Consider the following 27,344-nt stretch of genomic DNA (forward strand, 5'->3'; position numbering starts at 1 on the left):
ATTGTGCGCGTTTTCCGGCCTTAGCAGCGCTAGCCGCGCTAGCCGCGCTTAGCCGGTGAGGCTTACTACGTGTTCATAACAGTCACGCCAAAGCTTCCAACTTTGGCGTAGAGGAGTCATCATCATCGTTGACATCAATGCGCTTTTTAGTATTGATTGATGCTTTCCGTCTTTGAAAAAAATGCTCAAGCGTGAGCTGCTTGCAACCGGTTGCTTGGGCAGCCATTGTGGGCTTATTCAGCCATGTCTCCTCAACACTCTAGCTCCGCCTCACGTCTTCTACTGACGCCCACGGTGGGCGGCCCATCCAACCTTGTGCAAAGAGAGTCATCGCTGCCCTCTAGGGGCCAAAACGAGTCTTTGACTAATCAGATCTGCCTGATACTTTCAGCACAGCTGCCCAAGGCTTTCCTGCACCCGTTTTTGAAAAAAAAACAAAAAAACATAGGGGACGTCTTTTAACGTCCTCGGCGCCCTTCCCTAGGTTTATGCTAAACGTTTTATAACGTTTATGGCAGTCAAAGAGTTAATTACATTTAAAAAAAAATGTTAAGTTGTCTTATACTTGGTGGACTTTTTTCCCCCCAGCCTCAATGAAAGCATGATGGGATGGATGGGAACTGTTATAAATTGTGAACTATATGCATAATGTAGCTCTTTTAAGCACTGGACTCTTATTATATGAAGGATAAAAAGCAAATTGTGACCTTTTACCTTTCTGTTCTCTCATTTGGTTTCATGTCCCACTCTTTCGACCACTCTAAAGTCCGCTTTTAAGACGGGACCTGGGGCATCTTTGCTTTCAAAGGCCAATGTCCGACAAACTGACAGACAGACAGACAGACAGACCGCAGTGATGTGCTGTTATTTGGCAGGTTTACTTGAGCAATGGATACAAACCGTGTATTTGTGGAAGTGTGTGCATTTGTGAGTGAGAAAACGGAGCGTAGTAGCCAGCTAGCCTATTTTGCGTCATTATACGTGTACAAGACGTGTTTATTGCTCAGCTAGCTTACTGTATCAAAGCAATTGGCCATGTCAGAATGTTCTTTATTTTGCTCTGTGTCTGTGTGTGTTTGAACTGCCCTTGTGGTTGAGCTACAAATCCCGCCAGTGAGCCAATCTGGCTCTGATCCGCAGCTTGTTGCCTCAGAGGCTTCGCTGTAACGTACACGGCCCAGACGCATACTGTGATTTGCATCATGTCGTTTGTAGTACAAGAACCGAATCCGGATGACAGCTTATGATTATTATTCCCAACCCCTCACCCCAACTCTTGCCCTCAACTGGCTGCAACACGCACACGAAAAGAACCATTACTTCTGTTTACAGCTTGTACTTGTACTCTAACACTACCTTGACATTTCGTTATTGGGGCCTACCAGTTCTTTAAACTAGTGCAATCTCAGCAAGGGCATGACTGTTACCTCTTCCCACCTTCATCTACCAGCACCTCTTCTTCTTTATCATCTTTATCATTTTACGTTGATATTGCTTGTCTGACTGAGGCTGGCGGCTCAAAAAGTTAAACAAATTCATAAATAATCTAGGAGAATTTCTTTTGCTTAACTGAAAAAACAAATTCAACGTTAAACACAGGATTGAAAGTGACATGTCACACAAAGTGGCAGCCACATTTGCTCTGAGATGATTAATGGTAACAGCTGGGATTCTCCTATATGGCTTGATGTTGTATAGAAGCATTTTTATTGCTTAAGAAAAATGCCTTTCTGTTTCTCTTGAGAAGTTTATGAGATCTAATTCACTTTATGGACAAAGGTCTTAGGACACAATTAAATCCATTCAGATCAATTTCTGGATGCAAGGATAGACACTTTAGTTCCCATTAAATCTTAACTCTTCAGCTTGGACAATTATTTGATACTAACGTCAAGGGAACAGTTAGAAGGCCCTTATCTGTTCCAGCATGACTTGTCCCAGTGCACAAAGCAAGTCCCATTTAGGGATGGTTGGATGAGTTTGGTGTGGGAAATCTCAAACAACAATTGCAGGTCAGGCCATCTTGTCTATCCATCCAAAAGAACATTTGTGTGGTCAGAAGTCAATGTTGGACAACAATTGTCCAAGACACAATTGAAGTTTCTCAACAGAGCCTAATGCTGTTGCTCCCATAAGTGGTCAGTTGTCTCCAAGTTTTCCTTCAGTTGCTTACATGAAAAAGCTGCCATTGGTTCAGAGCATTCAAGGGCCAATAGGATATCTTTGCTCGGCATGCAGTGAAACCGTCACACATCAGTGAATGACGCGCTCGAGCAAGACACAAGATGCTGCATCCAAAGTCCGATATTGGCGTCGGAAATTGTATCTGCATGTTGCTTGTTAGTACTTGCCGATGCCGATACCACTGTTTTAATGCAGTATCGGGGCCTCTCCCGATACCGGTATTGGTATCGGAAATGCACTAGTGGGAACATACTTGTACCAAATAGAAGATTCAAGATACAATAATTGCTAGTTGCTTCTTTCAAAAGCTACTCGTCATGACACCGAAATTGATTCACAATAAAGGATTTCTTTGGCTACATTGAAAAAGTTACTAGTTCCGGTAAATCTACAACTATTGTGCTTCACCAAATGTAGTAAAGATGGGACTTACATTTGTTTTCATGTACAGTACATCCAAAGGTGCCGAAGAGGTGTTGAGCCACAACTATAAAATGTAACAACTGATGTTTAGTTTTATGTACAGAAATACAATACTGTACTGGTCATTTTAAAGTCACACCATCTTTGCTATAAGAAAGGGAACAGGACTGTCTAAAAGGGACACTCTTCTGAATATACTGTATATATTTGATCTTTGTTAATATTTATTTACCTATTACAATGATGTGAGTCTCTTGTTTCAATGATGAGTGGCAAATTGTGACAAATGTTTCCATAGGGTCATTCCGTGTCAATTCACACACACCCAGTGACACCTATTCAATTTGCCCGATTTTTATTCCATCAGTGTCTTATGAATTTACAGGTCTGTACATAACTAAAAAGATGCGGGCCACCACATATGGTCTAAAATTTGAAGGGCCGTAGCGCAAACTGTTTTAGCTAGGAGGCTCAAATTTCGTACTCTTTCTTTTGACATCATAAGTCACGAATAGAATAAAAATCAAGCAAATTGAAGCGGTGTCACTGGGAGGTTCTGGGGATTTGTGAGAATTGACATTGAATGACCCCATAACAACATATTTTGCCCTCCTAGACTCAATATTTTATTTTCCAAAACCGCTCAAATGACTGTCGCGGCTGGAAATTTAACAAGTACACATTTTCTTTTTGCTCTAGAAAAAATTTGGTTGGAATGTATACAAAGTATATGCACTGTGACACAGTGAAAAATTATGATTAAATTAAATTACAAAACATACCACCAGCGGCATTAGACTTTGGGGAGTGACTACAAAAATGTGCTTGTTGGTAGTTATAGGTAAGCACACCAAATTGAAATTTATATTCTGAAATCTGAATGGACTGTGGCAGTAAACAATATTACGGAGTTAATAGATTTCTATAATAAAAATTCTTATCAATTCAAGGCTCAAAATAACTTTTTTTTTCTTTGAAAAACAGTGAATCAGTGATTTTAATTTGAGCAGCAACTTTCTAAATTTTTAAGGAGCCAGAGCGACCTGAAGCAAGTGTTTAAGTTGACAATAAAAATATGACAATGTAACAAATGAACAATTTTTTACGTTATCAACATTGTTGCTATTGTGAATAGCAGCAAACTGTATTTCTTGTATAGAAACATTTTCAGGGTATTTTTAGTATTTCAAACACAAATGTAAATTTCAGTTCAAATGTATTATTTCTGAATAGGTTGTATGGCAGATGCCAGTAGTGTGATAGGAAGATGGAAAGAGTATTTTGAAGAGTTGATGAATGAGGAAAATGAGAGAACGAAGAATAGAAGAGGTGACTGTTGTGGACCAGGAAGTAGCAAAGATTAGTAAGGACGACGTGAGAAGGGCATTGAAGAGGATGAAGAGTGGAAAGGCACTTGGTCCCGAGGATATACCTGTTGAGGTATGGAAGTGTCTAGGAGAGGTAGCAGTAGAATTTCTGACTGGGTTGTTCAACAGGATCTAAGATAGTGAGAAAATGCCTGAGGAATGGAGGAAAAGTGTGCTGGTGCCCATTTTTAAGAAAAAGGGAGACGTTCTGATGAGCCATACAATGAAGTTATGGGAAAGAGTAGTTGAAGCTAGACCACAGATGCAGTACTTGCTTTGAGGATGTTAATAAAGAAGTACAGAGAAGGTCAGAAGGAGCTGCATTGTGTCTTTGTAGATCTGGAGAAAGCTTACGACAGGGTGCCCAGAGAGGAACTGTGGTTTTGTATGTGGAAGTCTGGAGTGGCAGAGAAGTATGTTCAAGTGGTGCAAGACATGAATGAGGACTGTAAGACAGTGGTGACGTGAGCTGTAGGTGTGACAGAGGAGTTCAAAGTGGAGGTGGGACTACATCAAGGATCAGCTCTGAGCCCCTTCTTGTTCGCTATTGTAATAGACAGGATGACAGATGAGGTTAGACAGGAATCTCCATGGACTATGATGTTTGCAGATGACATTGTGATCTGTAGTGAGAGCAGGGAACAGGTGGAGGAGAAGCTAGAGGTGTGGAGTTTTACCCTGGAAAGGAGGGGAATGAAGATTAGCCGTAGCAAGACGGAGTATCTGTGCGTGAATGGGAGGGACCCAAGTGGAAAAGTGAGGTTACAGGGAGAAGAGACCAAGAAGGTGGAGGAGTTTAAGTATTTAGGGTCAACAGTCCAGAGTGTGGAAAAAAGTGAAGAAGCATGTGCAAGCAGGCTGGAACGGGTGGAGAAAAGTGTCAGGTATGATGTGTGATAGAAGAGTTTCAGCTCAAATAAAAAGAAAGGTTTGTAAAACTGTGGTGAGACCAGCCATGTTGTTTGGTCTGGAGACAGTGCCACTGAGGAAAAGACAGGACGCAGAGCTGGAGGTGGCAGAGATGAAGAAGCTGAGGTTCTCTTTGGGAGTGACCTGGATGCATAGAATCAGGAATGAGTACATCAGAGGGACAACGTTAGAGGCTTTGGAGATCAAGTCAGAGAGGACAGACTGAGATGGTATGGACCTGTCCAGAGGAGAGATAGTGAATGTATTGGCAGAAGAATGCTGAGTTTCCAGGAGGTCTAGAAGAAGACCAAAGAGGAGGTTTATGGATGTAGTTAAAGAAGACATGAAGGTAGTTGGTGTGAGAGCAGAGGATGCAGAGGACAGGGATTCGGTAAAAGCCGAATGGAAAAGAATAAGAAGAGGTTCTATGGCCCTTTTAGCAAAGCTAAATTGAAATAGAAAAAAATCTACTAAAAAGTAATTTTGAGAACATTTGTTGTGTAGCTCTTAAAGTCCAAATCAAAACCACACGATTGAATTGTGTGTATTGTAAAGACAAAAAACATCAATGATTATTTATTGGAAAAACATAACAATCTGTGATTCGCAGTTTTGCTATTTAATGTGTTTAAATGAGGCGCAAAATGTGAATTTTGATTTTCAAATTGTGATGTGAAAACGCTTATTACAAGCTTTGCCATTAATACCCCTCAAAATCGCAACACTGCTCACTGGACTACTTTCTGTCCATGTATTCTTTTATAGGCTTAACCATACGCCTAAAAAGGAGGATGCCTGCCAATATGTTGTTGTTCAACGTACATCTGATCAAATCTAACCCAGTTGAGGTCCTGAATTATTGATGCCTCTGTTAATATGATGAGACCTGCCAGATTGTCTTTGAAGGAAGGAAGAAGACCCTGTCGATCTCTTGTGCATGTTCCGAAGCATATGCTTCATTCTGGTTTTAAACTAGTCCTGTGATTGGACCAACGATTTATTGCAAAGGCTCAGTGGTGGACTCTTGTAATGGAAATGACACTTCCTATCGCTTTCTAATTTCTAATCGTTTTTTCAACTCTTTGCTTGAGCTTGTTTTGGATGTACACAGATAGTGAGAGGTCAGCTTCTCGTGTCCTCGCTAGTGGAAGTTGAAGAGAATAAGAAGACTATATTATCAGGATGCAAATCTCTTTCTCCCACCATGTCTCACTTGCTCGCTTTGTACGTTTCGTTTTCTTTCTTCTCCTTACCACCCCTCAGCAGGGCGCCATTAACCATTCAGTCCAGCGAGGCCTTGAGGAATTGAAAGCGACAGAGCAGAAAAAAGAATAGAAATACTGAAGCTCAAAAGGAGACGGGGGAGTTGAGAGAAAGGGAGACTATAGAACGGCAAGGGCAGATGAGATGCCGGCAGGCCACTGTAACATATTAGGAGATGGAGGGATTAGGGATTAGGGAAAAGGGTGGCGTCAGAAAACAAATTTCCATGGAGATGAAGAGGGAAATCTGTGGAATGACATTATGCAAGGGTCAAGATATAGATGAAAATGGATACAACAGAACGTAGAACAGACAATGTGATATTTGCCATGTTCATTTATTGCATGCAGGTTTTTAGGTCACAACTTGGGCAGATATGAATATTTACAGTATAAAGGATGTATTCTTTATACAGACAGTGAATCTGTTGTTAGTATGGATGCATCAATACCGATATCAAGTCATGACAAATGAAATTACTATTATAAAAGTTTTCTTTTGAGTGAAACCTATGCCATGTTCAAGAAAGGTTTGTGTTTCTGACCAATATTAGATTGAAAGAAATTTGAATCATAATTTCAAGACCTAATGGCATTATCAAGTAGACTAAACGATCAGGGCCCGGTTGTTCAAAAAGCGGTTATATCTTTAACCACTGGTTAGGTAGATTTAACCGACGGTTAACTTTAACTCTGTTAAGTTTAACTGGCTGTTTAATTTAACACACCAAAGGACCGCCGCTAACTTTTTAACAGTGTGGTTAACTCTACGTTTGTGGCTTAATGCTACCTTCATGAAGCCTGTTGAGCGCAAGAAAAAGAGTTTGACTTTGACATTGGTGATTATGCTGATGAGTTACGCACACGCTACCACTTAGCAGTAATACAATGCCAAGTCTCATGCTGAGTCAAAAGAGAAATAATAAAAATGTGTTTTTAAAGACGAGTTCTAAAAATGGACAGGCTTGCCCAACAATTAGTGGGAGGTGATTCCAAAGAGAGGTTATCTGTGATGTTTCTTGTTTGCTTTCACGTTAATAATCAAACAGACAACACTGAATAGCGGCTAATTATTTAAATTTAATTTATAAGTAAATTTTTTTAAATAAATTTTTATTTAAAACAATTACAAATATTAGTAATAGTAACACATATTAGATGAAAAATACACACATATTAGATGTATGTAAATACAAAAAGACTAATTCAAAACTATTCTATCAAAATATTACACAAAAATACAAGTTAGACAAAAAAACTGACAAAAATATGAGAAACAAAATCAGACAAACATATGCTACAAAAATATTGGCAAAAATACAAAAAATATTCACTGAAAATACACACAGTAGCAAAAAATAAATTATAATGAATAAAAAATTGTAAAAAAATCACAAAAACTCCTAAATTGCCACAAACCATTGATTGAATAACGTTTTCTTCGTCAGCAGAAAGGTTCCTCCTTATTTTTTTGCGCCGAGTGCCAGGGGTAGTTTGGATAGTATCCATTTATTTCGCCGACCCGGAAGTAAACAAAAAGAGGAATTGTGGGATATATCGGTGCTAACAAACAGCGTGACTAACCGTGTTTTGAACAAAGCATTAATTAATGACCGGTTAGTTAATGGCGGGTTATTTTTTTTTACAGCCGGTTAGGGGTTAAACAGTGGTTAAAATAACCGAGAATTTAACAACTGGGCCCAGGATTTTGTGGGCCGATCATTGATTATATTAACTTCAGAAGTGTTGCCAGTTGCCACATTCATATGCATAATAATGTTTCCGACATTATTATCATCCAAAATATTGTGAGTTTCGTTCTAATATTTTCAGACTACGATTATGGCATGTGCATTCAAAATTTTGGTGACAACCAGTCACGTTTTTTGGACATGAAGTGACGTAATGTACCTGGTCTATGAGGCAACTGGGAGAACCAATGTTACGATGTGAATAGAATAAAAATATCACTAGTTTCATTCTAATATTTTCAGACAATGATGAGCACATGTCTACAAGTGTCGACATAAATTTAGCTGGCAATCCATGATGGTTTTCGCATATCTGCCACCGTAATGGACTGGTTGCACACAACTGTACAATGAACGGGTTGGCTGCATTCACGAGTCACTTCCGCGATGAATGACATTTTTTCTCACTCTCGCTCGCTCGAAGGAAGAATATGAAACCTGAGATGGTTAGGAGTGTCTTCTAAATGATGGCAATACTCGACGACACCTTATATTTTTATAGCACAGTAGACCAGGAAACTAGTTCAAAATGGACAGTGCTGTGCTACAGCACGCAACACAGTGATGACGTGGACCGCACAAAAATGTCCAATATGGTAGCATGCAGGCTGTCATCATTTTGATACTTAATCGGCTTTGAACTATTTTTTAGGGAATCAGATGCCTTTGATATTTGCACTTCTAATGTTCATTCACACTGCCTCTTACAGTGAAGGAAAAGGAATTTTGAGTCGTGTGTTGCTTTAAAGGCATGATACTCGAGTCCTTTACATCTCCTCCTTCGCACGTCTTCTCTTCTTGTCCCCGATGAACTCCTGTTTTATTTTGTAGGTGTGTTTTGGGTCATTTTGCTGCATGATGAAGGATCCCCCATTTAGTTTGGTGCCATCTTTAAATTGGCATCAAATGTTTCTGAAGATTTCCTAATTCATTTTGCTGCTGCCATTATGCGTTATATCAAAGAAGATTGATGACCCCATTCCAGATGAAACGATGCAAGCCTGTGCCATGATATTACCTACACTCTGTTACACGGATAATCTTAATTTTGATCCTTTCTTCCAGCTAGCTCTCTTACATTGCATTGATGTCGTTGTTGTTGTTGCTGCTGCTGTTGTCTTTTTTAAGTGTTGTAGAAATAAGGTTGTCTGAGAGTTGTTTACATAATAGCTGTGCAGTGCCGCAACTACTCTAATAGAACTCTGTTGTATTTCTGTAGTAATGAGATTATTTTCAGTACATGCAGCATGCTGATTATTACAAGTAATAAATAAATGTGGTTTAATGCAAGTGTAGCCTGAATTGCTTTAAAATCAGATTCTGAATATTGTTGTGCAAATGTCCCAAAGCGTACTTTTTCATACCTATCTTATCTTTGTCCTTTTTGTGTTAATTTTCTGAGTTTTTTTCTCTCACAAATTAACTATCCAAAGTACATAAAAACAGTTATGTTCACCAACAATAAATATTACTTGCCATACTATTTTGCTTAATGCACATGCGCGATCCGAATTAATGTCTAAGTGCTTAGTATGATTTATAAGCCATTTGATATAACGCTTGTTGCTATGAATACGGAATGTCTTTTTTTACCCTGTGATTTGCATTTTACATTTGGTGCTCTGTGACAGTAAATGAACGTGTTCTCCCCTCAGGTCCTGGCAACATGGAGACTGTATCTCTTTTCTGTCAAAGTGCCTACAAAGGTAAATGTTCCTCCTCTCCTACTTGAATTTTATGGCTTTCACTCTCCAACCTTGATCTCTTGATATTTTACAAGCACACACAGCACTGATATAATAGTTTCTGTTTGAAGCAGAGAGGATAACAATTACAATGACTATAAGACCTCATCTGGCAGATGGATTAAAGCATTTGTGCCAGATTTTTGGCAATAAACGAGTTGCTTTTGTTGTTTAATATAAGTGCAAATGATTCCAAAATATACGAAGCTTCAATCAGCAGCTGTTTAGCTACCCTTATCTTTTCTATGTTTTGTTAAAAAAGAAAGAAAATATGCCAGTCTATTTCTGGTCTTAATACTTGTAGCTAGTATGTGAATATAAAAAAAGATCTGCTTTTGATTATGGATTGGACTATATAACCTGAGTAAATTATGATATTGGACCAATCTTTTTTTGCACCACACACCCTTGTCACGTAAAGACGTGATGCCCACAAATAAAGCGTCTATTGGGGGTAGAGATAGGTACTCCACTACAGATTAAGATCTGGAATAATCCTTCTATTAGAATTCAAGGTAATACATTAATGTGAAAAACTTGGATGAATGGTGGTGTGAAGACATTGTCAGATGTAATTTTTTCAAATAAAATACTTTCATTTGATACATTAAAATATTTATTTAAGCTTAAAGATTGAATTATTTAAGTACATACAGTTAAAAAATTGGATTAAAGAAATGTGTGATATAGAGAACGGAGTTCCAGCAACAGCAAAGTACCTCTTGGAACAGAGAAATCAGAAAAATACATTTCTAAGTGCTCTTTACAAATCCTTTATCAATGCTAAAAATAGCAATGATTTATTAAATAAAATATATGATGGCTTGGACAGAGACATACAAAGTTTTGATTCCAAAATAAGATGGAAGGAATGTTTACAGTTTACATATTCAGTTACAACCAATGAAAATCTTTGATTAATCCAGTATAAATATATTTATATATATATATATATATATATATATATATATTTATATTTATATATATTTATATATATTATATATATATAAATATATATTATATATATATAAATATATATTATATATATTTAAATATATATTATATATATTTATATATATATATATATATATATATATATATTAGCTTGTCCGTCACATTGTTTTGTTTGTTTGTTTGGTTTGGTTTCTCTGGGTTTGTTGGTTGTTTGTGACGTTTGTTTTTTGTGTTGTGATTAATTGTATTTCTCTTGGCTAGATAGTCTTTGGTAAATACTATTGGTTCGCTTATTTGTCTTTTTTGTGTCTTGTTTTTTTTTGTTAAAGAAAAAAGGAAATAAAAAAATAAAATGAAATAAAAAGATGCCCACAAAGCAGCCCACCTCGTCGGCATTCCCATCATGCTCAGCTACTGTTGCCACACCACGGAGTTTGCCGTTTGCAGGGGAGTTTCTTGCGCGGCACACGCTCACAGCTGAGCTCAACTGAACTGAGAGAGGACCGAATCTGTTCATGAAGTGATTCCAGAGAGCATGTTCACATACAAGATTTGTTCATTTGAATGAGTCATTTGCGAATGAAACTACACACTCTCGCTAAGTGCCAAATGCTTGGTACGCAAATGGGCTGTGACAGTTGCGTTTGGTGATCTTTAAAAAAATGCTGAGAATATGCGCAACGGCACACCACTTAAATGCATCACTAACTAATTCAGTATTCTAAAAAAAACATAATCATCAAATGATGTAATTTATAATTAATAATTTTTGCAAATCACTCTAGGAAGTCAAGTTACATTGACAGAGACTGTTAACTACTACTATGGAAATGTTTTATTTTTTGTTTTCGTTTTTTAAAATAAATACTCCTTTTTGGCTGATTCAAAATCCATGTAATTTTGCAAATTTAAAGAATCTCCAACTTTTTCTGATTGAGAGTTTCTATAAAGGCACTAAGTTTTAAGAAGCATTTCTTTGTAGCATTCATATCACGAATGTTGTCAACACTGAGCTTGGTGGATAGAAGCCACACCTGCATAAACGCGACTCATGCTATCTCATTTTCCCAGCATGCAATCTGCTGTACTCAAACTGATGTGGCACTTAGATAATATCTGCATCTTCTGTGAAGTTGAGGGGATTGTAATTTTCTATCCATTAGTTTTCTAGATGCAAATCACCGCCAGTAGCTTTCACACGTCTAACAAGAAGCAACATGATGATGATTTGTTCTGTTTAAGGTGGAGGTCACGTTCAACTTCTTGGAAATACGTGCAATGAACACTTATCAAGAGCATCAGGTACCACTGTTGTAGATGTTTCCCATTGCTTCTTGTCCTGAATAAATATGAGGGCAAACACTATCTTATCTACATCCTGTAGGTTATAATCGATACCGACAAGACCACTTATTCGATGAGACTGGAGACGCAGGACCAGTTGGATCACATGGTCAGTCACATCAACTACGCCCTCTCCCGAGTCTTCAACAACTCCATTTATGCGTAAGCATCAAAGACTCCCTTTTGCCTCAAGGAAAGAAGTATTCCTGTTTTTGTGTTGTGTAAGCTGAAAAGCAAAGACAAGTTGGCCAACAGTAACAGTGCTCGACAGAGCTTTGGGTTGTTGGCAGGTTCACTTTTGGCCGGCTTTCCACTTCAGCAGCCAAGTGAATCCTTGTATCTCTGTAGTTTGCATCAAACCCATTTTTGTGTCATGCTGCATTCTAACACCCAGCAATCATTGGCACTAATTTAGCCAGCTGACACTGAGGAGCTGAGACCTTAAGACAAAGACTGGGCTCATTTTTAGTAAGTACAGTACAGTACAGTACAGTACAGTAGAGTAGAATGCTTTATGCTTTACCTCCACATCCATCCAGAAGAAGATAAGGCTAAGAATGGGTTATTGTTCTAAGGGCCTCAAGATAAAGTAGAATTGAAATGGTTTGTAAATTTCACATCAAGATTACCATGACCAAAATCACTTACTTACTTAAATATGCTGTTTGAGACAGCAAAATGCTACTGTGGGTTTTTTACATTACTTTGTCCAATACTCACTTTCTAATGTTTGTAGAGAAGACAATACAGTTTGCCGCAATGCAGAGTTTACATTTCAAACATGTTATTTAAAAAACAAAAAACAGTTGATCGTTCAATATTAAGTGAAGTGTGTTAATTTCTCTTATGTATTCATAATTGTTCTTTAACTAGAAAATAATATTTAGATTTGTCCCGAAGCCAGCTGGGATAGGCTCCAGCGGCCCTTGTGAGGACAAGCGGTTAAGAAAATGAATGGATGAATGAGGAAAAAAAGTCACTCAAGGGTTGAGGAACAAACTCATGATCTTTAGCTTGGGAGACTGCCACACTGCCACCTGAGCTATGCCCCTCCTACTGTTTGCTCATCTCCAAGAGGAGACCAAAGTCATCGTTTCCAGCTGACACGAGCGATATGCTAACACATAGCAGGAGCTACGTGGCTTAGGGAGTAGATCGGCTGTCTCACAATTTGAAGGTCGTAAATTCGTTCAGCCCTTGAGTGACTTTTATTTTTTATTCTTTCAATTCTTTATTTTACTCTCTTCCACATGCAAATATTACTGCAAAACTGATGTGGTCTCACTCTAAATAGAGTCAAATTTACTCTACAGAATTAACTGTGCAGGCATACGTGAATTTCAGGGATGATCCCCTGTTTTATTTCCACTAGAGAATTGAATAAATGTGGTTTTAGTTTTAGTGCCTTGTTTTCTATAATACTAGACGAGTTTACCCTGCCGGAGACAAATGCCTTGGTTGTTTTTAACATACTTGGCCAATAAAGATGATTCTTATTATGATGAGTCGATGGACTCATTTTCTCCGTGGACCCTTCAACGGGTCACTAAAACCTTATGCTACATAATATACAGTAATTTCTGGACTACAAAGTGCACCTGACTATAAGCCGCACTAGCTAAATTTGGGGAATACTACACATTTAAGCTGCACCCGACTGTAAGCTGCAGGTCTTTTTAATGTTACCGCACCTGCTTCCCGCTACTTTATTTTCCATAATGAGGGCGCAAATTGTCTCACTCTCATTCTGTCTCTCCTACTGTATTTGGGCTCACTTGGTTTGTTTTGCTCTGCCTGACGCTCTTGCGCTTCCTTTATAGTGCGCCCCCTTGTGATCTGTTGGATAAGCCGCACCTTTGTATTAGCCGCAGGGTTGAATGCGAGTGAAAAATGTAGCGGCTTGTAGTCCAGAAATTACTGTAGATGTAAACCATTTCATCAAAATATGCTTCCCAGGTGCTGGAAATCTGCCTACTATTCTATTGTCACAAATCTGAGCTTTGTGTGTTCTACTTTGATTGATAAAATGAGGAAATCCGATTTTGAGGAATGTATTTTCATTTATCTTCGAATGACCATGGTGGAAATCTTGAATAAAATCCTGTGAATGTGTATGTGGCAGTATCTTGTATGCTTCTTTGTATTTGATCTCTGTGTGTGTGTGTGTGTGTGTGTGTGTGTGTGTGTGTGTGTGTGTGTGTGTGTGTGTGTGTGTGTGTGTGTGTGTGTGTGTGTGTGTGTGTTGTAGTGTTTGGGCTGTTGATCTGTGCAATGTTATATAACAATCCTTTAGCACAACTCTTTTCTTTAAAGCTAATTGTGGAAAATCGCCTCTATAATATTTGAGTGTTGTCGAGTATGGTGAAAAGAGAGGGAACCTGACTGCACTACCTTGTAACTGAATGGTGGCGCTATATTGAGGTACATAATGGTGATAGTATTATAACGCACACTCCACGATTGCCAAATGAATACATTATAGAGATGGCATAAGGATTAAGGTCACTGATGTGGCTAGGTGTTGTATGTGATTTGTTGACAAATAGGATTAAGGATGTTTGTGGCCGTTATTGACTTTCACTGTAAAATGGGCTTAATCCTATCAAAGAGTCAAAGCAGGTTTAAAAAAAAATAAAAAAAATAAAATATGAACCCAATTCTCACTCCTTTCTGCTTACCAGAGGATATTGCTTCTAACGAGAGGCAAACCTGGAATGATATATATATATTTATTTATTTATTTATTTATTTATTTATAATCACAGCAATAAAAGCTTCAAACTGCAAAATGGAAATTATTTTGCAGTTTAGATGTTAATAATTCACAAAAGCAATTGTCTCAGCATTTCCATTTTGCCAACAATCTTTTCATCTCAATTTAGTTAATTCGTTAAGCACCGACTTTGTACTAAAATCAAGTCAAATACAGTGCATCTACAAAGTATACACAGTGCATCTTTCTCTCGCTCTTTTTTTATGTGTTGTATTACAGTTTTATTAACCACACACATTTTAAAATGACAACAGACGATCTTATTTGAAAATATTTATAACAAAAAAATTAATAAAATGTACATGCCTTAGCTCACAACTTTGTTGATGTACCTTTGGCATCAATTGCTGCTCGAAGTCTTTTTGAATATGATACCACAAGCTGTTTTTGCAGTTTTGCCCAGGCCACTCAAGGACATCTGCAGAGGCGATATCTTGGCTTTGTTTTCATCTAGGATGTCTCTGTACAGTGCTACCTTCATCTTTCCCTCAAGCCTGACTGGTCTCCCAGTTCCCTCCGCTGAAAAACTCCCTCCAGCTGATTATGCTGCCACCGCCATCCTTCTCTTTACGCTTTGTATTGGCCAGGTCGTTAAGACATACCTGGTTTCTTCCAAATATAATTTCTGATATTCACAACAAATAGTCTCATCAGACCGGCGACCTTTGTCTCTCACGGTCTGAGTCTTCAGCTATTCCTCTTCTTGTTGTATTTCTTCTTCTTCTTCTCCTTTATTCCTTCTCCTTCTTCATTCTTCCTCCTTTTTCTTCTTTCTCCTTCTTTACCATTTTCTCCTCCCATCCCATTGTCCTTCTTCCCTTTTTCTTTCTTTCATCCTTTTTTCTTTTTCTCCTTTTTTTTTCTTATTTTTCTTCTTGACCTCCTTCTTCCTTACCCTTTTCTCCTCCCAGCCCATCATCCTCATTCCCTCTTTGTCTTTCTTTTTCTGTTTTTTTTCTTTTTCTTCTTTTTTCCCGTTTTTCTTTTTCTTTTTTTTTCTTTTTCATCTTCTCCTCCTCCTTGTCCTTTTTCTTCTTCATGTTCTCCTCCTCCTCTTCACCTTTTCTGTAGTGCCACCAAACTGTCCCCCCCCCAAAGATACATGGTGTGCAGTGACTGTGCACATTTTGTTTGGTTGGTTTAGCGTTCACAATCACATTTGTATAATTGGACCAAAAGCTGTGTGTTGTATTGATTTTTTGTAATTTCCCATATTTATCAACTTGGATGTCATTAAAAAAAAACTAGTTTTAATATGTCTTATGCACAACACTCACCCACGAACAGCAACTTCCAGTTTGCTGATCTTTGCCGTTAAATATTGATGTTTTCTCAATGTATTTGTGGTTATTTGAATGCTGGTCCATGCCATTTGATCTGCGTAGTGTAATGCACCTCACTCTAAAGATTTCTTTCAAGTAGTTTTCTTGTTTTGTGTGCATGATGATAGCGTTTATACTAGAGCAAAAGAAGCCACCAGCAGCAATTAAACTATCCATTCAACAAAACTAAACATAACAAGTGTGAATGCCACTTTTAGTCACAGCCAAAGTTAACATTTAATCTTTAATATTTCCTTTCCTGGGGGACTTCTCTTTTATGTATATTAGATTATAAACATTTTTCATCACTTTTTCAAATAGACTTTCCATAAGAGTTGTAAAGTCATAAGGATACTGTATGATAATGTGCACATTACACTTGCAATTCTCTTATTTTTCAGTCCACCTATTTGTCGAGCAGAAGGAGACACAACTGATGGAATTCACCAATATTCACCAATTTCAGAGTCATCGTTAGACCCACAGAAAACCTGCGGTGAGTACTATTTGCTGACTAATCTCATGCTAATACTCATAATGTTAAATGATCCATCCATCCATCCATCAATCATCTGCCGCTTATCTGGGGTCGGGTCGCGGGGGCAGCAGCTTTAGCAGGGAAGCCCAGACTTCCCTCTCCCCAGCCACTTCAACGGAATCCCAAGGCGTTCTCAGGCCAGTCGACAGACATAGTCTCTCCAGCGTGTCCTGGGTCGTCCCTGGGGTCTCCCGCCGGTGGGACATGCACCTCTCCAGGGAGGCGTCCAGGAGGCATCTGAACCAGATGCCCAAGCCACCTCAACTGGTTCCCCTTCAACGTGGAGGAGTAGCGGCTCGACACTGAGTCCTTCCTGGTTGACCGAGCTTCTCACCCTATCTCTAAGGGAGATCCTGGACACCCTGCGGAGGAAACTAATTTTGGCCGCTTGTATCCGAGATCATCCTCAGCTCGTGACCATAGGTGAGGGTAGGACCATAGATCGACCGGTAAATCGAGAGCTTTGCTTTTCGGCTCAGCTCCTTCTTTACCACAACGGATCGATACAGAGTCCGCATCACTGCAGACGCTGCACCGGTCCGCCTGTCGATCTCCCGCTCCAACCTACCCTCACTCGTGAACAAGACCCCAAGATACTTGAACTCCTCCACTTGGGGCAGGATCTTATCCCTGAACCGGAGAGGGCACTCCACCCTTTTCCGACTGAGGACCATGGTCTCGGATTTGGAGGTGCTGATTTTCATCTTAACCGCTCCAGCGATAGTTAGAGTTAGAGATCACGGCTTGACGAAGCCAACAGCACCACATCATCTGCAAAAAGTGCAATGTTGAGGCCACCAAACTGGACCCCCTCAATGCTTCGGCTGCAATTCTGTCCATAAAAGTTATAAACATAATCGGTGACAAAAGGCAACCTTGGCGGAGTCCAACCCTCGCTGGAACCAAATTCAACTTACTGCCGGCAATGCGGACCAAACTCTGATATCGTCGTACAGGACCGACCAGCCCGTATCAGGGGCTCGGTACCCCATACTCCCGAAGCATCCCCCACAGGACTCCCGAGGGACACTGTCAAACGCCTTCTCCAAGTCCACAAAGCACATTTGGACTGGTTGGGCGAACTCCCATGCACCCTCGAGGATCCTGCCGAGTGTGTAGAACTGGTCCACTGTTCCATGGCCGGGACGAAAACCAAACTGCTCCTCCTGAATTCGACTTCCAGACGGACCCTCCTCTCCAGCACCCCTGAATAGACCTTATCAGGGAGGTGATCCCTCTATAGTTGGAACACACCCTCCGGCCCCCCTTCTTAAAAAGGGGGACCACCACCACCCCGGTCTGCCAATCCAGAGGCACTGTCACCGATGTCCACGCAATGTTTTAGAGGCGTGTCAATCACAATAGCCCCACAACATCCAGAGCCTTTAGGAACTCCAGGCGGATCTCATCCACCCCGTGGTCTTGCCACCGAGGAGCTTTCCAACCACCTCAGTGACTTCGACCGCAGAGATAGGGGAGCCCACCTCAGAGTCCCCAGACCCTGGTTCCTCAAAGGAAGACGTGTCGGTGGAATTGAGGTCTTCAAAGTATTCTCCCCACCGATTCACGACGTCCTGAGTCGAGGTCAGCAGCACCCCATCTCCACTATACACAGTGTTAATGGCGCACTGCTTTCCTCTCCTGAGACGCCGGATGGTGGACCAGAATTTCTTCAAAGCCGCCCGGAAGTCGTTTTCCATGGCCTCACCGAACTCCTCCCATGTCCGAGTTTTTGACTCAGCAACCGCCGAGGCTGCATTCCGCTTGGCCAACCGGTACCTGTCAGCAGGCTCCGGAGTCCCACAGGCCAAAAAGGCCCAATAGGACTCCTTCTTCAGCTTGAAGGCATCCCTTACCGCGGGTTTAAGGATTTCCGCCACGACAGGCACCAACCACCTTACGGCCACAGCTCCGATCAGCCGCCTCACAATACGTTGGGGTCTGCCAGGTCGGACCAGCATCTTACCCTGCCATCGGAGCCAACAAACCACCAGGTGGTGATCACTTGACAGCTCCGCCCCTCTCTTCACCCGAGTGTCCAACACATGTAGCCGCAAATCTGATGACACGACTACAAAGTCGATCATCAAACTGCGGCCTAGGGTTTCCTGGTGCCAAGTGAACATATGGACACCCTTGTGTTTGAACATGGTGTTCGTTATGGACAGTCCGTGACGAGCACAGAAGTCCAATAACAAAACACCGCTCGGGATCAGATATAGGGCCGTTCCTCCCAATCACACCCCTCCAGGTCTCACCGTCATTGCCCACGTGAGCGTTGAAGTCTCCCAGGAGAACGAGGGAGTCCCCAGAGGGAGCGGTCTACAGCACACCTTCCAAAGACTCCAGAAAGGGTGGATACTCTGATCTGCTGTTCGGTGCATAAGCACAAACAACAGTCAGGCGGAGGGAGGCTACCCAACTAACAAGCGCCTAGCCGGGGGGCAATAAGTATGCCCACACCTGCTCTGCGCCTCTCACTGTGGGCAACTCCAGAGTGGAAGAGAGTCCAGCCCCTCAAGTGGATTGGTACCAGAACCCAAGCTGTGTGTGGAGGCGAGTCAGACTATATCTAGTCGAAACTTCTCAGCCTCACACACCAGCTCGGGCTCCTTCCCTGCCATGCCCCCAGGGCTGGCTTCAGTAGCCGGGGGTCGGACTGCTAAGGCCCCCGCCTTTGGCTGCCACCCAGCTCACTGCGCACCCGACCCCTTTGGCCCCTCCCACAGCTAGTCAGCCCATGGGAAGGGGGACCCACATTGCCTTTTCGGGCTGTCCTTGACCACGCCCCATGGGTATAGGCTGGGGTAAATGGTACTTCATTTATATAGCGCTTTACATTCAACTACTCATTCACCTACTGATGACGCAGCATGAGCACCCACTGGGGGTTCAGTGTCTTGCTCAAGGATACTTTGATGTGGTCACAATGGCATGGGATCGAACCCACAACCTCTGGGTTGCGAGATGACCACTGTATCACTGAGCCATGCCGCCACCATGTCCATCTAATTATTGGCTCTGTGAATTATACCAAGTCATTTGTAAGCCATTTGGTTTCTATGTAAGCCTTTTAAACTACAAGCAAAAGTGTGTGTATGCACGTCTTTTTTACAACTGAAATCTTTGTTTACTTTCATCTTCACTATTTTTATCTTTCCCCTCTTAGCGCTAGGGATTAATTGTTCTTATCCCATTTATCATTTAGGGGGGTTTTCAGAGACGTATGCAGCTCTATGTGACTACAATGGAATTGGGTGCAAAGAGGAAGTGCAGTGGGTAAGGAAAATCTACAAATCTGTGCCTAACTGTTGAAGATCGGTGGTGGTTAAAAATGCAGCGAGTAGTTATCCAATCAGAAAAGTTTGCAGAAAATGTTTTTCTTATTCCTGTGCCATTTCTCCTTTTTGCCACAGAAAAATATACCAGGAAGTTACTGCAAGATTTCCACTTGGGGTCTTTTGCATTGTGTCTGTGCTGGCTGTCATTTAATCTGAGCAATGAACAATGTTAGAGCTTAAATATAAAATTACAATGAAAAATAGGAAGAAAAAAGAACAGTTCTTAACATTTACTCATGTAGGTTGCTCACTGGAAAGGGTGCTAACATGTTCGTAACATGAAACGGTACCTTATAATGCTGTTAAAATTGTCATTTAATTCACACCTATCTGCTTTATTCTCCTCTGACTTAACCGCTCTTGTATTGCTTCTTCAGGATGTTGACACCATTTACCACTCTCAGGATAACCGGGAGTTAAACTTGCTGGACTTCAGTCATCTTGACAGCAGGTGACACAATTTCCATCTTTGTATGTAGGCGTACTGGTTTTTCACAATTAGTAGTGAGCCTTTCAATAAATTTAACTATAGGGAAAGATAAAGATGAGGTAATTTGTTAATTTTCAAAGGCACAATTTTCTGCCGTAGGTATCTATATTATAGCCAGCCAAAATATTATGCCACTTCAGATTTTACACATTCAAACAATATTGCCTTTTTTAGAACCACATTTATATAGTGAAGAAATTCAGACTATTTAGCGGACTCATTCTTTTCACCTTTCATCTACAGTAATTTCTGGACTATAGACCGCTACTTTTTTAAATTGCATTCGACCCTGCGGCTAATACAAAGGTGCGGTTTACCCATCAAATCACAAGGAGGCACACTATAAAGGAAGCACAAGAGTGTCAGGCAGAGCAAAACAAACAAAGTGAGCCAAAATACACTAGGAGAGACAGAACGAGAGCGAGACAATTTGCGCCCTCAGGAACCCGGTGCGGTAACATTAAAACACCTGCGGCTTACAGTCTGGTGTGGCTTATATGTGTAACAAACTTGAGTATTGCCCAAATTTAGCTAGCGCGGCTTATTGTCGGGTACGCCTTATAGTCCAGAAATTACTGTAGTTTGTTGGGTTGAAAGGGGTTCCGAATCTTCTCAATTCTTTTTTCCATGTTTGTTGCATGTAGCAGAATGATGCTGCTTGACATGTGGAGTGGTATAGTTGTGATATGTAGTTTTAGTTGGAGTAATTTCAATTATAATGTTCAAGTCCATAAATGAGTTGAGACTGAACTGAGCGTAGCAGTGCATTTCATTTGACCAGATTCTTCAAGACAATTAACACTAAATTCAAAGAAACACTTTTGCAACATTTTGTGTTGAAAATTGATGAATGGATAATGTCTCAGCATTTGGCATTATACACTACAGCATAATTAACCACCATCACCAGTAAATAGGTTAGTCATTTTGTGTGCACTTCAAATAATTGTTTGGAAAATGTGCTTGAAAGTGTATCAGCAAAATAAGCACCCATTTACAACATATACAGTTTCTTCCACACAAATTAAAATGGTCTTAATGATTATTCTAATAGACTTTGCTGATATAGACATTAATAAGTAAACTTTAGTCTGATACTGTCTTTATTCTATTTGCAAGTGTTGTTTAAGTGTAAGAATCTCATCAGCTGTCACTCCGTATCTTACATCGTCTTGAGGTTGAGTGGTTGCCTAAGAGGAACATCGCAGGGTTTAATGTTGAGTGCATTAGTCTGTCATTTCTCTCTCACTTGGCTTAATTCCAGTTCTTTTTTTGAGATGAATGATATGCTTGTCAGTGTCTGAACATAGGACGGGAGAACAACTGTAAAATGTCATGTCTTCTCTTGTATCCCAATTGAGGCATCTTTTTTTGTGTCCATTTTTAATGTCCACTCTTTATTCTCCACATTAACTGACAGCAGCTGAATTATAAAAGCAGAGTTCAACCTACCTTCTTTTAGCTGATGATTGCTCTTGAACGCAGCACTTTGTATGTAGAGCATCCTGTGCGTTCAAACTTGAAAATGCTTACATAATCATGGGGGGAAGACTTGTGGGTAAATAACAAAGCCATTCTTCGAAGCACGATAGCAGCAATTCATGCATATATTAATGAATTAAATGGTGTGCAAAAAACCCCCACAGCACTTAAGTTTTCCTCCCGATCATTCATTTGGTATGGGGCTTTTCTGGGGAAGCTGTCGGCAGTCGCAGCTTTAAAAGGCCTCTCTTGAATGATTTGTTCTCTTGTGCCAATGCATCACTAAACACTACGCACCTGCATTTCAGTCGAAGTTTTAAGCTCTAATTGTTAAACGCCAGCAGAAGCAAACTGATCATTTTGCTCAAGAAATCATGAAATTATTTGCAAGAATATGGGAAGGAGATTCTAAGTGACTGCCTTTTCCACGCGATGCGTCACAGTCTATTTGTGGCACATGAACCTCTTCAGCCCATTTGTGTCTTTCTACGTTCCCATTTCCTTAATCTTGCCCTGATTGGACCCATTTACAGCTTTCTTGCTAACTACAAGGTGATTATTCATTCATTGGCTGACTGATGACAGACTGAACACCGTCACAGCTCGTTCCCCTTCACTGAATGTGGAAGCCCTTTTCTGAGGCCATCTCATCCATTTCTATGTCTCCTGTTTTCCTCTCCTCATCTATTTGTTCTTCTCTCCCAAAACATGCGCCCACAACCCCACATTCAATAGAAGAGCTCACCTGTTGAAGTTCATATTCAACCGACTAAACCTATGTCTGATTTTGTTCTCTCTGTCTCTGTCTCTCTCTCTCTCTCTCCCCTTTCCTTTTCATGTTCCATCTCTCTTCCTTCCTTTCCCTTTTCCTTTCATCTCTCTTTCTCTCCCCCTTGCATTTTCACTTTCTCTCTTTTTCTCTCTCTCCCTTTCCAACCATCTCTCTCCTCCCTTTCCATCTTTCTCTCCTCCTTTCTTTTTCACTTTCCATCATTCTCTACCTTCCTTTTCCCTTTTCCTTTCATCTCTCTCTCTCTCTCTCTCTGTCTCCATCTCCCTTCACCCCCTCCCACCTTGCGAACTCCCCTGCCATACATTTAGATATCGTATTATGCTTATTTTCAGCAACTTTATCTTACACATGGATGAATATAGTAAAATGCTGTAAAATACTGACTTTCTGCACTAAACCTCTTTTTGCACTAAGCAAGAACAAGATGGACCACCAGACTGCATGAGTGTAAGACTTCAGAGGTCAACTGCACACCCTGCTGTCAATATATGAATCAAGAGTTTGTGCTGATGATAAATCTTGACACCACGCATCATGTTTCACATTGAGGCTCAGCTGTTTTAGTCAGGGCTAACGCACAGCCTGAAGCTTGGCTGTTGCAGTCACTTGCAACAGGACTGACCCCCTCTGGCTAAATCACACTTTCACTCCCCTTTGTCTTGGATTCTTGTTGTATTTCCTTGTCTTCCGCTGGGCTTGTTCTCTTTCTCTTTCCCATCACTGTGCCACTGCTTGTTTGCACAGTGATGTACAGCAGGTAGAGCAAAACTGAGTTTGATTGAACACCTTGGGGGAGGGGGAGAGGGGGGCTCATTCACATGTAGGCTATACAACACAACCACTCTGAGAGAGATCTCTGTTTTCTTATTATTATTATTTTTTTAATGTATCTACTAAATGGTGGTGTGGGGAAATCCTTTATTTATATCCATGTGTAGACTGACATGCTTGTATATACTTAAACAACATACATTTTGACCTTGAGCTCTCTCCCTTTCGCTTGCTCATTCACTCGCACATACACACTTTTCCAAAGTGACATATGTAAACACACTTGGGCAGCTGTGGTTTTACTAGCTGAAGGTAACGGGTCAGATTTAATTGCATCTGAGGTCAGCTGCTAACACACACTTTGACTTAACCCAATAATCCTGTGACTCAGTCATTCTCAATATCTCTCTCTCTCTCTCTTTCTTATTTTCCCTCCTTGTTTCTCCTCCTTAGTGTGTTAGTGGTATCAGTCATCTTTAAGACAGCGTTCCGTCCCAAAGCGTCCTCCCTTTCTAGATGATAAACTGCACAGGCAGCCACAAAGAAGCTTAGCTGCAATAATGTGACTGTATGAATCTGTGACTGATGTTTCCAAGAAATTGATTTAGCCTATTTATGGATCTGATTTGTGTGTTCCAGGGACCTGGCTGTGATTGTGGCTTCCATTGCGTACAACACTTGGTTCACCAAGCTGTACTGCAGAGACATGCGTATTGTAATTAGTGTTTAAATCTTCCTCATTGCCTCCTTTCCTGTCTGATTTCACAGTGTCAGTTAGCAATGATGTTTTAATAAAGGTAATTTGTATCCTGCTTTACTCTGTAGGGATCAGAAGTGGTGGAGCAGGTCCTTCATACGGTTAGCAAGTCCAACAGCCTGGAAGAACTTACTCTGGAAAACGCTGGACTAAAATCGTAGGTTTCTTCCTGACAGCCTCCCACCTACCTCGTCACCTTTGCATTAAAGTGCCGTTGTTCTGCCACATTTCTTCTTCTTTGCACCTTCACACTTCGCTGCATCTCTTCTTTTGTCCTCCCACTGCTCGCCGGTCTTTTCTGTCCCTCTGTCTCTCCTCTCTGCTTCTTTTATTTTCACATTCATCTCTGCCCGGCCTTTCACCTGCACCGCACCTCATCTCTGTTTCCCACCTCACCAACCACGCTCCTTTTTTCTCACTAGCCTGACCTTTTTAGTTCTGTTTCTTTTGTGTTCAACACATATTGATGTCACATCTCCCCACCTGCCTGCAGAAGATTTTCTCTACCAAAATCATCTGGCAGGCAGCATAGTTTCCTCATTTTGGAATACTTCAAATGAATTGCATGTCTTGGGACATGATTTTTGAAAAAAGTTGAGATGTTTTTCATGAGCTTAAAAATAGCATATTCTATCATAATATATGCTTTAACATCCTAGGATGAAACCAGTATGACTTGTTATGATACTCGGTCTCAAACATGACATTTAATATTTCATGATGGATAGAAGTTCGACAGTATGTTTTTCGCTGTATGCTTTAGTTTCTCATTACAGTCTCCATTAGGTGTGCTTGCAAACGATCTGTGTCATCTGTGCTTAACGTTGTATTCAGTGTTTAAGCTAATTTGTATGGCAGTGGAAGTGCTGCACCACTTTCTTTTGCAAGCAAAGTGGAAAAACCTGCTTCATTATGTTATTTAAAAATCAGTGTGCCAAGCATGTCTGTCTTCTAAAAGGAATGGGAAATTACTCAGATTTGTAAATGAACTCAAAACTAATATAATTATATCCCCGGAAGCATTAAAGTAGGTCATTACCACAAGATATTAAATCATTTTATTTATTGTACCCATGATTGAACTAATAAAGGGTATAATAATCGATCAACTATTAATTAAGAGTTCTGTTGATTGTGTGGATTCTTGATTATGTTTTGAAGGAAAATGTAATGTACTACCAAGCTTCAACCAGCAGAGGCGCTGTTCACAGATTTCTGACATCCACTAAACAGTAGAATTCCACAATTTTCCCCATGTATTGAGTGCACAGCCCCAAAGTTAGTTTTTGTCAAAGTTTGCTTCACGTCTAAGTGTCAGACACATCGATGTACAAATCAGAGTCATTTGTAGGCAGGATCTTTGGTTACTCATCTACTCATTACTCATAACTGTGACACAGATTAGTGTGTTAGAAACATCAGACATGCGGATTGTTACCAGACACGTTGGTGATTTTATAATGAAGGCTTTAAATAATAAAGTTTACACCAAATGCTTTTTTAATTTTACAAAACAGAGAAAGGCAAAAATAAATAAATTAATTTAAAAAAATGAACAATGACAATTACAAAACATTAAGCTCAAGAATAAATTATAGTTTGGATTGTTAATTTGATCATGGTTAAATGTGAGACTCTAGATGGAACTGCATAGTATTTTTTTTTGAACATGTTTTATTCCTGCAGGGATTTTCCTCAGAAAATGGCAACAGCTCTGTCAGAGAATCCAGCCTCCATGATTCACTCTCTCAACCTGGCTCACAACACGCTTGACAACCAAGGTATCAGCCTGAGCTTCCTCCTCCTTCGCCTCCTCTTCATGCTCTCTCGGGCCATCTCTGATCCTTTGCTTCTGATCCTTGCTTTTGGTTGCTTTTGAAGAATTCTAAATCAATATGTGTTCTCAGTGATCCCTGGTTTTCACCTTCTACTTTTTTTTAACCATATTTATTTGTCCTTGATGCTTCATCCATGAGTGGCCTCTCTCAGTACTTCACATTATTAATATGTGCACATGCTCTTTCTTTGTGAATCGCATGCGTTTCATATATTGCTGACATCACGTAACACTTTCCTTTTCAAACGTAACATACATGTGGGTGCAACGTTAAAGTTGCAGAGTAAGTACTTGTTGTGGTAGAGGTGTGATGACATACAAGGTACAGTAGGAAAAAAGACACATAGATTATATAACAATACTCAAAGGCACATATTCTCCCAAATCTGTGAAAAATGAGTTGTATAGTGGTCAATAGTAACTTTCTTCTACTCTTCTTATCTCATAAGTGTGTACTCCATATTTATTTTATTTTATGGTTGTTCTTTCAAGTTATATTTAATGTGAAGTTGTCAAGGATTGAAGGATTTTTTTTGTCATATCAGCACATGATATGGCTCAAAATACGACAACTGGGGTCCCAGGTTTGCACAGTATCTCCCAAGACGTGAAAATAAAAGTAGAACAATGAATACCATAAAAAGATAAGATGGGTGCTTGGTTTGAACGTGTGCAAAGATGCAATGCAGCAAATGCGTGACTGCGGAAGAATGAAAATGCAAGCGGCTTAAATTTCAAGGTCATTTTGAATTTCACAAAAAGAAGAGTGTTCCCATGCATTTGCTTTGATAGATAGGCATGAGGATGTAGTAGTTCTGAGTAGTTGAGTTTTGGTAATTGAATGAATGAAATTTTGAAATCAATGAATGAAACTTTTTTTATTAAATGTGACTTCAAAATCATTCAGTCTTTCATTTGTTTCATTTCTGTAAGTCTTATCCTCACTAGGATAACGGATGTGCTGGAACTAATCCCAGTATCAAGCAAAATAATCGTGAATATTAGTTCTTGAGTAATCGCCCAGCACTACTTTAAAGAACTTTGGCTAATTAGAAGTTCAACAGCGGTGACTGTGATTATACAACTGGACCTTTCCAAAGGTATTAACCACAGCACCTCTTTTTGCTGGTGGACTTCGCCCACCCATTCCTTATGAACAGGCAAAGGAAAAAGCTCTGAGGAAGCAGATTTTGACTTGATGCGCAAGCCACAAGGGCCTTCAGTTATAACTAATTTTGTGTTTTTGTCATGCAACACATGCTGGTGGCTTGTACATTTTTTCTTGTTCCATATTTGTGGGT

At 40.2% G+C, this 27,344-nt stretch overlaps 1 protein-coding gene across 5 annotated transcripts in view; it reads left to right on the forward strand.

Annotated features, from left to right (window-relative positions):
- Positions 1-27,344, forward strand: part of carmil3 (capping protein regulator and myosin 1 linker 3) — an 85,038-nt gene that overhangs the window by 15,224 nt on the left and 42,470 nt on the right. For all 5 annotated transcript variants that reach the window (XM_086075242.1, XM_086075259.1, XM_086075251.1 and 2 more), the window contains exons 3-11: positions 9,552-9,602; positions 11,838-11,897; positions 11,980-12,101; positions 16,436-16,530; positions 19,781-19,851; positions 20,291-20,364; positions 24,089-24,164; positions 24,275-24,363; positions 25,893-25,987. In XM_086075242.1, coding sequence (XP_085931368.1) covers positions 9,552-9,602; positions 11,838-11,897; positions 11,980-12,101; positions 16,436-16,530; positions 19,781-19,851; positions 20,291-20,364; positions 24,089-24,164; positions 24,275-24,363; positions 25,893-25,987 — 733 coding nt within the window. The remainder of the gene's footprint in view (positions 1-9,551; positions 9,603-11,837; positions 11,898-11,979; positions 12,102-16,435; positions 16,531-19,780; positions 19,852-20,290; positions 20,365-24,088; positions 24,165-24,274; positions 24,364-25,892; positions 25,988-27,344) is intronic.

Source organism: Leptonotus elevatus, chromosome 1, assembly GCF_054856555.1.
Source record: "Leptonotus elevatus isolate MCC_2025b chromosome 1, RoL_Lele_1.0, whole genome shotgun sequence".
Lineage (NCBI taxonomy): Eukaryota > Metazoa > Chordata > Actinopteri > Syngnathiformes > Syngnathidae > Leptonotus > Leptonotus elevatus.